General features: G+C 39.1%; 1 protein-coding gene across 1 annotated transcript; it reads left to right on the forward strand.

Annotated features, from left to right (window-relative positions):
* The first annotated feature begins 511 nt into the window (after positions 1-511).
* syt19 (synaptotagmin XIX) lies at positions 512-10,946 on the forward strand. The gene is made up of 8 exons (XM_066701154.1): positions 512-746; positions 2,488-2,618; positions 3,557-3,750; positions 4,043-4,137; positions 5,230-5,643; positions 7,915-8,034; positions 8,498-8,609; positions 9,300-10,946. The coding sequence occupies exons 2-8, from the start codon at positions 2,503-2,505 to the stop codon at positions 9,605-9,607; spliced, it is 1,359 nt and encodes a 452-aa protein (XP_066557251.1). The 5' UTR covers positions 512-746; positions 2,488-2,502; the 3' UTR covers positions 9,608-10,946.
* Positions 10,947-12,949: the final 2,003 nt, after the last annotated feature.

The following is a 12,949-nucleotide window of genomic DNA, read 5'->3' on the forward strand; positions in this document are numbered from 1 at the left end:
TTTTCAAATCCAGACATTGCATGTGTGCTCATGGTGCTCGGTGTGAAGAAATTATGGTGCTTTTGACATTTAAAGTGGTAAGCTTTGTGTAATTGTCCAGAGGTGTTGATATACAGCTCCCTGTCTTCAGATACACTTCGTACAATTACAAGGCATGAAAATTGGGTTGGGAAATTATTTTTGGCTGCCACATAATTTTCTTTTTGAAAACTGTAAAAGAAAAAAAACAGTGACTAACTGCCCTCATGGCAAGAAAACTGAACGAGGAAACAAGTTCTTATTCTGTTGTCTAGGCCAATTCTTTAGCTCCATAATGGTATTTGAATTTTTCAGCTGCACTTCAGGCTCAAATAATAGCTTAATAGTTTCACTTGGGTATTATTGAATCCTTCACACAGAGCTTTATTTGCATAGTGCTCTGAGATAAACTTCAGCCAAGTATAGCTCTGCCAATAAGGTTTGCCTGTTAACTGGTTTGTAACTCAGCCCTTCACAGGAAGAGCCTACAGAAATGGCTGAGACAGAGCTCAGTTCCATATGCACGTCCAGGAACCAGTCCTGATGTCAGCGTCATGACACGGCACACTGCCTCAGCCCAGAATCAGGAACTTGTTTTTCAGGTACTGACTGTACGGAGAGTCCAAGCAAGAAACCAGACTGAATACATGGGAGAAATGAGAACGTTAGGCTACAAGCCATTGCAGGAGAAATAGAGAGAGAGTGAAAACAAAACATCAGGAAAAGAGGTATTGTTCAATTTTCTAGTGCTAAACATAATGAAGGGGGTTAGAAGTCTTGTCATTTATCATAGCTTGCATGACTCAGCCTTAAGACTCTAGTAATATGACTTTTACCAGGTTTTCTCTGCATGATGGACAGGGAAATAGGCAGGAAAAAATGCTGTTAACTCCTTTGATTGTATTTAGCAATACAGTTAATTGCATGTATAGAAATGTACAATTGTGAAGAAACTAAATCTTTCCTCACTCATTGTTATGGTGGAACTGAGCATGAAGAATGTACAGAACATAACAACTATTGCATTTAAAGACAAAACATTGCACTGATAAAGTAGTCTCCACGCAGCTATAAAATTAAAACTGCTGAAGAGGTTTATGAGAAGTGCACCAGGACTCTACAAAATGTATAAAATTATGAAAAAGAAAGTCTCTGAGGTGTATTTCTAGCTGTAATATGTGATGTTAAGCTTTGAATTCCTCAACAATCTACCAACAAAGGGGTCCAGAATTTACTGTGAGGAATTACACATTCTGGGTCAATATTGGGGCCTTCAGCTAAGAAAGGTTTAATTGTAGTCATATATCAGGTACAATGTGTCCTCCTCTTGGACCTATAGATGATAAATGAATCATAAAGGTGCAGTTTAGATAACAAGCTCTGACAATGTTGTGGACAGAAAACTATAAAGTGCACTGAAATACATTTCTTAATCTTTCTTTGTTGGAGTTGTGTACATGAAAACCATCTACTGTTTTTTCATACTAAATTAACTTTTTCTACATGTTCAGGAGCACTTGCACAATACTGGTGAAAAACAGCTCAGTGAGGTTCATGTAGAAAATAAACATCATTCCTTATTAAATTAATGCTAGAGACAGCTGAATAGAATTTGTACAGAATATAAATATAATTTGAGATACTTTAGAAAATAGTTGTTGTAATTCTTCTTCTTCTTCTTCTTCTTCTTCTTCTTCTTCTTATTATTATTATTATTATTATTATTATTATTATTATTATTACAAATGTAATTTGCCAGAGGCAAGACAGCATTTTAATGATTTAGGATTGTGTATTTGCACTTTGTGCGCTGTATGGTACAATGGTATTTTGTAGCAAACTAAAATTGTAACTATATTTAAGGTCTGCTAAATGACTTGAAATAATAATGAGAATGGAGGGAACAAGAAACAATAACCTGTATGACGTATCTGGCAGCAAAAACAGTTCAGTCAATGATTTATCACAGGCAGCTAGACAGAGCCTTTGAAACAACCAGGATACTGGGAGAATAAATCTGAAATGAAGGGAGGGGAAATGATAGATTGAGAGCCTGCAATCAGATATGTAGAGCTGCATTCAGACATGATTAGGTAATACAACTAATTTGTATGACAGTTTCAACTACACTAACTGTGGGCAACTCCGTGCTTCACCAGACAACTACACATTTCAGAGCCACACTTCACCTTTTTCAGACTGCGTTTCGATTCGTTTCCAAGGTTGGGTTGGTGTGAAAGCCCTCCCAGTACAGCAGGACACACTGTCAAAAGCCTTGGTCTGCACTGGGCCAACGCTCTGATGGCGGATGGCATCGCTGTGGTGTTCTTCCCACATGCTACATGAATACAGTAACAATGAATAAAACAGATGTGTTCCAATCTGAATTGCAAGGGCCTAGAAAGCGAAGGTAACACATCTAGTTCTGGTTTTATGAAAGGCACTGAATTACAACTTATGCTTTTCCAGTGAAAAAAATGCTGAATGCATTGTGTAGAATATCCTACCTGCACACAACTGAGGCACTTAAACAAGGAAGAGGAGGTAAAGCATCTGGAGACCGTAAATGGACTGAACTCAGAAGTGCAACACGTTGAGAGGTACTGGGACAAATTCATGTCGCTTCATCCTTATTCCGAGTGACCACTATTTCAATGTACACGCAATGCTATACAGTTAAGCAGTACACAGCACTGTTTTCACATTGGAGGTCTATTGCATGTGGCACACTTTTGTGAAGGAGGTACAGGTTGCTTAATTGACGGTGTTTAGTCTCTTAATGCTGAAAAAGCATGATAGATATGAAGCCAATGAAAGTGTTTACATTCATAAATATAGGATGTTCTGTCTATTTGATTTTAAATGAAATATGAAATCATCTGTTCATTCTTTTCATATTAAATAGTTATAACTCACACATATATGGATATACAGTTAGGTCCATAAATATTTGGACAGTGACACAATTGTCATAATTGTGGCTCTGTACGCCACCAAAATGGATTTGAAAGGAAACAATCAAGATTTGCTTTAAGTGTAGACTTTCATCTTTAATGTGATGGTAGTTACATCCAAATTAGATGAACGTTGTAGGAATTACACTGGGGAAGAATCCCAGCATCTGGTGATGTCTATGGGTTCCAGACTTCAGGCAGTCATTGACTGCAAAGGATTTGCAACCAAGTATTGAAACTCACAATTTAATTCATGATTATGTTAGTTTGTCCAAATACGTTTCAGCCCCTAAAATTGGGGGGGCCACATGTAAAAATTGGTGTAATTCCTACACCATTCACCCGATGTAACTACCCTCAAATTAAAGATGAAAGTCTACACTTAAAGCACATCTTGATTTTCCTTTCAAATCCATTGTGGTGGTGTACAGACCCAAAATGATGACAATTGTGTCACTGTCCAAATATTTATGGACCTAATTGTATAAAACTATGCTTTTTAAAAAGAGACAGCCAGGTGCAGTATGATAGAAAAAATAATAAACCTTAATGAATTAAGTCCCTTTTTTTTGTTCTGCTGACAGGTCTGTGTGGCAAGAAGAAATGAAGGTCCCAGCATTTTTACAGCTCTCCATAGGAGATCTTCGAATGCCTTTTTCTGATGAGATCACATACATCATTGTGGGCCTCGCAGTGCTTCTGTTTCTCGTGGCAGCTGCCATACTAGCATGGCAGATTTACCAATTCTGCAAGCACAAATCACGCACTGATGGAAATGGTATGACGCCAGAGTTAGTCAGTAAAATAGAAATATGATAATGATATAATAATATCATATGTAACATAGAGCACAGTAACAATGCAATGATACTTATAACGCATCCTTGAGGGGATACCTGGTTTAAAAAAAATATAGCTCCCACACTGCACACACAAACAGTGAGGCAGGTAAGAAATAAAGTTGAACCTCTGTCTTAATTACCGACCGTTAGAGAAATGTATATTGAATATTGAATGATTAAGAGAACATCCTGGTTTTCAAGCTAATGAAAATGCATTGATAATTTCAGGAAAAGGCACCCAAAGCACGGAAGAAAAGAGCATGCAGAACGGCACTGCCGGCACGGACGACGGAGATTCGCAAATCCAGAGACATAACTACAAGGTGAATTTACAATCTCATGTTCTTGTCTTGGTCATCCGTCTCCCTTCTCGAAACCTGACCTAGCCTTATTTTTACCCCTATTTCCTTCTCCTGCTTACTCCAGAGATGGGAATGATCAATCATGTAAGGAAAAAAATCCTTTAAAAAATGTTCATTTGTTGGAAGAGTCAACATCGCCATGTCCCTGTGTTCCACCACAGGTCTGAATCGCTACTGGATGTTTAACTGAACAGTTTAAGGATTAGGTTGAAAATAAAGTGGGTTATAACAGTGTGAACTACACTCCCAAAAAAGTCAATATTTTGAGCTGCTTGCTAAGACATTGCTGCTTGCTATTATAATCAAAGCACTCTACATACATTCCTGAGCAACTGCAGAAAAAAGCGAATTAGTTACTAATGATTATGGTGGCTGTTAGAATTGAAAAGGTACATGACATTTTGGCCTGGTTTGTCTAAGAACAGGAATGCAAAACAAACTGCAGGGTATTTGATTAGTTTAAAGGCGTTTCCTTGGCCTGGTAAATACTGTGGTTTATGTAGCGCTTTTTACAATATTTACTGAGTAAAATGGATATCGCCTGCCATGTTCTTTACAAAACAGGTTTCAGATCCATACCTTGCTTTATGTGTTATCTTATGTCATTTATTTGATTGTGATACTCAATTAAGTGCAGTACTATTTTAATTAATAAGAAAGGTCGGCCTACATTCTTGAAGCGTAGCTCACTTTTATTTTTTTTCAAATAAACAGAAAAACCCATTTTTAAAATCGATAATATTAAGATTCCCAACTGTTTGAATAATGTGAATTCTGTAACTACTGACTTATTCCAGTGTTTTCAAAGTGACTGCTATGTTTTTTGATACAATGGGAAGTCTATGCAAAAGCTCAAGGCCTCAAAGATCCCTCTGACTCACTGCATATCTCCCTCCGTGAGACACAATTCACTCATCTAGGGTCTTCAGTGTGTGTGGTTTGTTTGGTTTTTGTCCCGTATCCACTGTATGATCTGACAACCCTGAAGGTATTTGTATTTTGTAACATTTGATCTGCCAGTAGCCAAAATAATCAAACACGCTGACCCCACAGGTGGCAAAACTCCAGGACAAGATTGAAAAGCTGAGCAGGTGTCTCTCTCCCACCTCCTCCCTGTCAGAGTTGGACAGCATGGATCTAGACAGCCCCCTGGAGGACGAGGACGGCGATGAGATGCCCCGGGGGTGCCTGCGCTTCTCCCTCTTCTATGACTCCGAGCTGAGCCGGCTGGTGGTGACGGTGCTGGACGCCGGCGGGCTGCCTGTGCGAGACTTCAGCCACAGTGTGGACCCCTTTGTCAGGGTGCGGCTGTTGTCTGGGCCCCCATCAGAGCAGTCCTCACTGTGCTGCGTGCTCCAGGAGTGGGACACCCGCCTGGTGAAGAACAGTAGGAGCCCCTCATTCGGGGACCAGTTCTCCTACTCACTGCCTGAGGACGAGCTGCCGGCCATCACAGTCAAGCTGGAGGTCTGTATCTGCAAAAAGAGCCATCTCTTAAACCACTGCGAGGAGCCCAGTGTGACAGATACCTCCCAGATATTTAACTCATATATAACTGATATACTGGATTTCTAAGGATTAAAGTATTTATTTAATTATATTTATTTTTAATAAAGGAAGGCTCCTAAGTGTACTACATGGTAAGGTGAATATTTTGACTAATCAAAGCTAACTACAATAGCTAGATGTTTTCCAGTTCACATCCAAAAATGCTAGCCAAAAAACCTTTGAAAGTCAGCTTCAGTTGATATAATAGGAGGCATTACCTACTTAGTACTCACCTTTCTGAGGACTGACGTTAACCTTTACCTGTGGATGTGTATTGCAAAATTGTTTATGTTAGCTGTTTTCTTAAACCAAATACATGTTTTCCTGAGATATAATACTAACAACTTTTCAAGTATTATGCTTCTCGTTTGGCTATGCTTAAAAAAAAAAACCAGTGTTATGTGCTTGTGTCAGAGTCTTACCAAAAAATGGTTCAAAAAGATCAAAGTCACTCCTGAATAAAAACTGCATCAAAATAGGCCAAGACTTTTCTGTTTTGCATAGCAGACAGCATAAATACATGATAGGTAGCACAATATACAAGCATAGATACTTCTTTGTATAAAATTTGACACTGTGTACTGCTCCTATATATGTTATAAAAAAAACATAAAATACCCTTGCTTGGGGGTGGGTAATTACAGGGAAAATGGTGGGTACATTTTCTAATGCTCCTTGTCTGCTGGTAACTCTCTCATACAATCCTACTACATATTATATCCTAAAATTATCTTCTGCTAACTCCCATAGTGATATTCTCTAATATATATATATATATATATATATATACAGACGGGCATATTAAAAGGAAAAAACAACATAAAGTGTCTCAGTAAGGTGTTGGGCACCACGAGCCGCCAGAACAGCTTCAATGCTCTTGGCACAGATTCTACGAGTCTCTGGACTCTACTGGAGGGATGAACACCATTCTTCCAAAAGATATTCCCTCATTCGGGGTTTTGATGATGGTGCTGGAGAGCGCTGTCTAACACGTCTAAAATCTCCCATAGGTGTTCAATTGGGTTGAGAACTGGTGACTGTGAAGGCCATAGCATATGATTCACATCATTTTCATACTCATCAAACCATTCAGTGAGCCCTCGTGCCCTGTGGATGGGGCCATTGTCATCCTGGAAGAGACCCCTCCCATCAGGATAGAAATGTGTCACCATAGGATAAAGGTGATCACTCAGAACAACTTTGTAATGATTTGCAGTGACCCTTCCCTCTAAGAGGACAAGTGGACCCAAACCATACCAGGAAAATGCCCCCCACAGCATAACAAGGGCTCCGGACCCCCTCACTGTAGGGGTCAAGCAGTCAGGCCTGCACCGTTCTCTTGGTGTCGCTACACATGCACTCACCCACTTGCCGAGAACACTGTCCAGTTCAGCATCTGTGTGACTGAAGCTCCTGCCATTCATGTACCAATAATGACCCCTCTTTCAAAGTCACTTAGATCCTTTCCACTTGCCATCTTGATGCAAAATCGCACTCAACTAGGCCTGCTCAGCATTTGTATACATGCCACAGAGCATGATAGGATGTTAATTGCTTAATTGTATCATGCAGTACAACTCTTTGGAGGCATCTGCATTCGTAATGTTCCTCCAGGTTCAGGTTTTTCCTTTAATTTGTCACCTGTCTGTATATATTACAATAGTTGGCACTGCTATACAATCAGCACATATGGACACTGTGAAATGTCTGCTATCCTGATCGTATTTGTTTTCAAACCATCATTATTGAGAGGAAATATAAATTGGGAGGGACGCTTAATTAAAACAGGTCAATACATTTGTTCCCTTATTATATCAGTGATGTTTGCCACACCACTAAAGCTTTCATACGAAATTACTAAATTGATGGTGATTGCCTCGGCCTTAGTGTCACTAACACTTAGAGAGTCCCATTCTGTCTACACGCTAACACTAATGGGATTCTACAGTTAAACATGGTCTCCCTCTGGTGGAGATTTTGTTAAACAACAATCACAAAACTTTACATTTAGATTCCTGACATCATAAATGAACCATTAAAGCCATTTCATCCATGCTATTCATCCATTTGGTGATTTGTAATGACACTGCTATGTGTGTGTGTTCAGTGTTAGTTTCTTAAGACAATATTTAATCTTTTTATTTATTTATTTGAGACTAATTGAAAACCATTTGTTTTCCCCCAACACAGGTCAAAGACTTTGATAAATACTCCAGACATAATGCTCTGGGAGAAGTCAGGAGGCCATTGAAAAATGTAAATCTTCACTACCCAATGGAGGTCTTGGAGGAGCTACAGGCCTTAGAGAAGGTAGAGTACAACGACTGGTTGTACAACTTGCTGGATGATTTCTTTAATGGTGTTCAGAGTTGCAGTGAGCTGGAGCCTAAACCAGCCCACAGGGCACAAGGCAGGGCACAGCCTAGACAGGGCATCGCAGGGCGCATACAGATTTAGTACAGTAAAATGTCAAGGCATATATAATAGACAGATAACTTGGAGTATATTTTATGCCCACGAACCACTTTGGTTCTATAACAAATGCACAGGTAATATTCATAAGTATTCATAATGTAATGTGTGTAGGAGGACAGGCGTGGATTTCAGAAAAAGTTTTTGTTTTATCATTAAGGTTATTATTAGATACAGTGATTCTAAAATAAGACTTTTTTTTTTTTTTAATGCTACTGGCCGATACATACTTTAAGGAGTAATAATTATTTTGTAATCATTCACAAATCTCATGTCCTGCTGTGCTCTATTTTACCTGCAGGACCTGGTTGGAGAGGTGCTTCTATCCCTCAAGTACCTTCCTACATCCCAAAGAATAGAAGTGGGGCTCCTTAAGATCAAAACAGTTTCACATTCGAGCCACGAAGACAAGGGTAAACTATTGTTTCTTCATAAAGAAACACAAAGTCCTTTAAAGCTCAGCTCCTACATATAATTAAAGGGCAAGCGTTTCTACAGCTGTGCTTTCTTGTGTGTGGGTTTCACTGCTCAGGGCTCAGACACAAATCACGAAGCTGACCAATATTACCTTCAGCAAGGAAACACCGGTTTCCAATTGCATTTCTTCATAATTTATGTGTCTATTATAGCCAAGCCCCCAAAGATCAACAAATAGCAGCAGCGCTGCGCAGCAGACAGTTGACAATTGAAGCTGTCATTAGGACTTTCAACCTACTAAATTGTCTTTTTAAAAGCCTTAAATGTCATAAGAAGTAATTTTAAAAGTCATGCATGAAATTGGTAGCTTGCCTGATGTATTTTAGGTTACATTTTGTAATTCCAATTTAAGGAAACTTTCTTGATTTCTTTCTTGATTGATCTCACAGTCCCTATACAATATTAGCCAATGATAAGTCAGCTATGGGGATATAGTCAAGCTGTATCAGTTTTGAAATACAGTTAAAGAAACAAACTGGCTCAAACTTGTGTAATAATTGTGTAATAAGATACCTGATTTACTGCACACAGTTTAAAAGGGAGGGATCAGACAAGGGCCTTCTCAAGGGCTGAAACTGTTTGACCTAGTTAATTATAGTCGTGCTCTTTGTGCCCTTGTGTTCCAGTGCTTTATGCCAGAACCAGCCTCTCATGCAACCAGTGCAAGCTGAAGCAGCAGAAGACCCCTCTGAAGCCCAAATTAGATGTGACTGTCTTCAATGAGATCCTGACCTTCTCGCTGCCCGACCCACAGATCAGGGAGTGCATCATTACAGTGCATGTGTACGAGGTGCACACCGAGAGAAAGAAGTCTAAGCACCTGATTGGACGGCTCGTCCTCAGGAAACGAAAGACTAGCGAGGACGAGCACTGGAGTCGGATGATGCAGTGTGTGCGGCAGCCAGTCGCAAAGTGGCACCCCCTCTATATCTGAGGGTCACACCGTGGCTGGTGAGGATAAGTAGCAAAGTCACCGAATGATGAGTCCCCTGTGTCCCCTGTGACTACCAGAACATTTGAAGTACAATGACAAGTCACCGAGCATAATCCAATCCACCTTCCAGTTTCTACTAAAATCCCTTCAGGTTCCATCTGACCTGTTTGTTACATCCAGTCTTTATGTAATTTTCCACAAAATAGACATCATTTGTGTATGCTGTATTTTTATATAAGATTTCGGCAGCATCTGGAGGTCTGAAAGAGGCTGTTTTGCAGATATATATTTATACAGCTGAGTTTCAGATTGTTTTTGTGGTCCCATAATTGTGACCCCCCTGGATCAAAGTAATCGCTCACGCTTTCCACTGGAATTGCAGGGGTCTAGTACGTGTCGTCTCTTGTCTTTGGAACATCAAAGGACACAACTATGAAGTTCACTACAGCACCGTTTGCTCTGTACAACCCCCGGGGGAAAGAGTTTGGCAATGTGACAACACTAATTTTGCATAAAAACGTACACCTGAATGCTGGGAATCATATAAAGGATTCCAAAGCACAGAGTTCCTGATCGAGTCAAGATGATCACGAGGGAAAACATGGGCCCATGAGAATTACAAAAAAATGTCTATATGTCAAGCTGCTTTATAGTGATATCCCATGTCCTCATTACTAGCCTCCCTCCTAAACTACCATATAATTACAGGCTTCTAAAACTAAAGTTTACAGTATCTCTAGAGACAACCCTGTCAACACACCACTGACTGCAGGGCATATCACACAGTGGAAAAGTGGCACAATGTAGATAACAAAACACACTGCTGTTTGTCTGTCACCTAGCAGGGAAGAAAGCTGTTACAATTTAAAACAATGTAGGTCAATCCATTGTGTGGACAGGGGAAAATGTAAATTAAGTTTAATCTAAATTTGATATATATAAAAGATTTGGAACATTTGCATTGCAGGAAATAACTCGAGGGAGAATACAAAACTAATAAACAAACCAGCTGTAAAAACATTAAAGTGTTACCATGACTTAATTGTTCATGACGCATTACAATTATATGTATATTAAAACCAAATAAATCAACATGGGCACACGAAAAAAAATACTCTTTTAATCTATTGGATTACTGTTGGTATTTTGTTGGTATCATTACCCATATGGAAAACATATAGTGTATTCTAAACATATTTCAAAAATATTTGACATTTCAATGAAATTCACAGATTAAAAAATACAACAATAATTTTTAAAAAGCCAGATATAAAGTAGTGAAGTGAATCATTGCAGCAAGATTAATAGTCAAAACCGCTCGAATAACAGCTTCCCATAGTGGAACTACACCCCCCCCCCCCATCCCCCCCCCCCCCCCCCCCCAAGTACACTGTGTTATTGTCAGAAAGGGCAGCATGGGTAAATGAGGTCACCATATTCCTCCAACAAATAACACTCAAGTGAAAGACAAACAAGGCCTGCTGTGCTGATCTGCAGGTTGATCTGAGTCACACCTACAGTCTGCTTCTGAGTGAACAAAGTTAAATATTACAATCACCTTATGTACCACTGCACCTGCAAGCCAAACTGAGGGACAAATCCAATCGCTGCAAGAAATCCTACTCTATTGCTCTTGTAAATGAAACCTGAAGGCAGGCTGACAAATGTACCTTTTGTTTTGGTACTGGAATGAAAACACCCTTTGTTGCTGAGTCAGTTATTACATTGCCAGGCACACTTAATATGATATTAATATAAAGATACTTGGTGACCAAGCTAATTAAACCAATTAATGGGATTAAATCAATACTTGGACCCACCCACTAATAGAAAACTACAAAACTATAATCGGTTGTGATTTAATTTTCAGTCGGATGCTACTTTCTTCTAATCATAAATGTAACCACACTGTAGTTTGCTATTAGTGGTTTGCTATAGAGTGCTGATTGAATCCATCTTGAAGTGTGTCTTGATTGCAAAGTTAAGTTATTGCACAGCAGCTATGAGTTAAGACTTCCAGATCTTGCAGATTCAAAGACCAGCAAGACAGCTGCTCTAGAGACATCCCCACATTTAATGCAGTGTTGCAGTCATCAATTACACAGACAGATTCCGACCAGGATAAAGGTTCTGTTTTTTGCCACTGTTTGGAGACGGGAGGGTAACGGGCCTGCCAGGTTCTCACAATGTTTTTATCTTCCACTTATACATTTTGTGGTGAAGGGGTGTTGATTTAAATTGCACAGCTGGAGTGCAGCAATAGAAAGGTAGTGTATAACCCAGCTCTGGTGTGGAAGCATAATAACAAAGCAACTGTTTTTACAGCCGTGCATTCACCTGTTCCAGGAAGATAAACTGAGACTTGTTTAATGCTCTTATTGTTTGTATAAAGAATAATGTTGAAATATTAACGGAAACTAGTCCAAATCATTTGTTCAAATCGTTAGTTTCCAATAAAAATGAAGTAGTTCTTTATTACTGCGTATACTCACAAAGACATTATTAGATACAGTACAAGTTTAGTTTGGTCGTTTTTATGTTTTTTGTTTGTTTAATGGGTTTCTTGTTGGTTTGTTTTTAGGGTGCAGAATAGAAAACTACGGATAACAAATATATATATAAAAAAAAACATGAAATATGGTGGGGGAGTTTTTAAAACATCCACTAGAGGGCGACACAAAACAACCTGCTCGATAACAAGAACACAGATGTTGAACCAAGACAGATTTTCTTTGTACCAAATGTTAAACTGTAGGTATTTGTTATGTTGACAAGCACACATTGTTATTCCATTATAGTGGCACAACTGCACTCCCTTTCCAGGCAATCTAACAGGATATATCAGTGAGGGGGACAAATAGTTCATAAGCAGGTCCATTACAATTTTGATAAATTCAAAATTATGATCATGATTGTTGTTGCTGTTGTTATTGTGTGATAAAGGGTTATGTCTGGTGATCATTCACTGGTTTAAGGGAGACTGAGGTTAAATTGTGAATTGTGTAGCTTTCCCCATTCTAATTCATTTCTCTGTGGGTCCATTTTAAAAGCACCAGTGAAAGAAGCAACAAATACACTGAAAGCATAGAAGCACGAGATAAGAATGGTGTTGTGTCATAGAAGATCTACCCACTGAAGAAAAAATCCTCCCACCTCCTCATATATAATGATCAAATGCAGACACATCCTTGGACACACAAGGAAGCAAAAGATCCAGTTTGAATCAGTGTGTTATATAATCTGTGACTCAAATCCCTGCTCTTGTGATTAAACATTTGCCTCAGCGGCTCATGGCAAAATGGGCGTTCCAATTTAAATGTAATGATTTTGTTTCATAATTAT

This window comes from Amia ocellicauda, chromosome 4, assembly GCF_036373705.1.
Source record: "Amia ocellicauda isolate fAmiCal2 chromosome 4, fAmiCal2.hap1, whole genome shotgun sequence".
Lineage (NCBI taxonomy): Eukaryota > Metazoa > Chordata > Actinopteri > Amiiformes > Amiidae > Amia > Amia ocellicauda.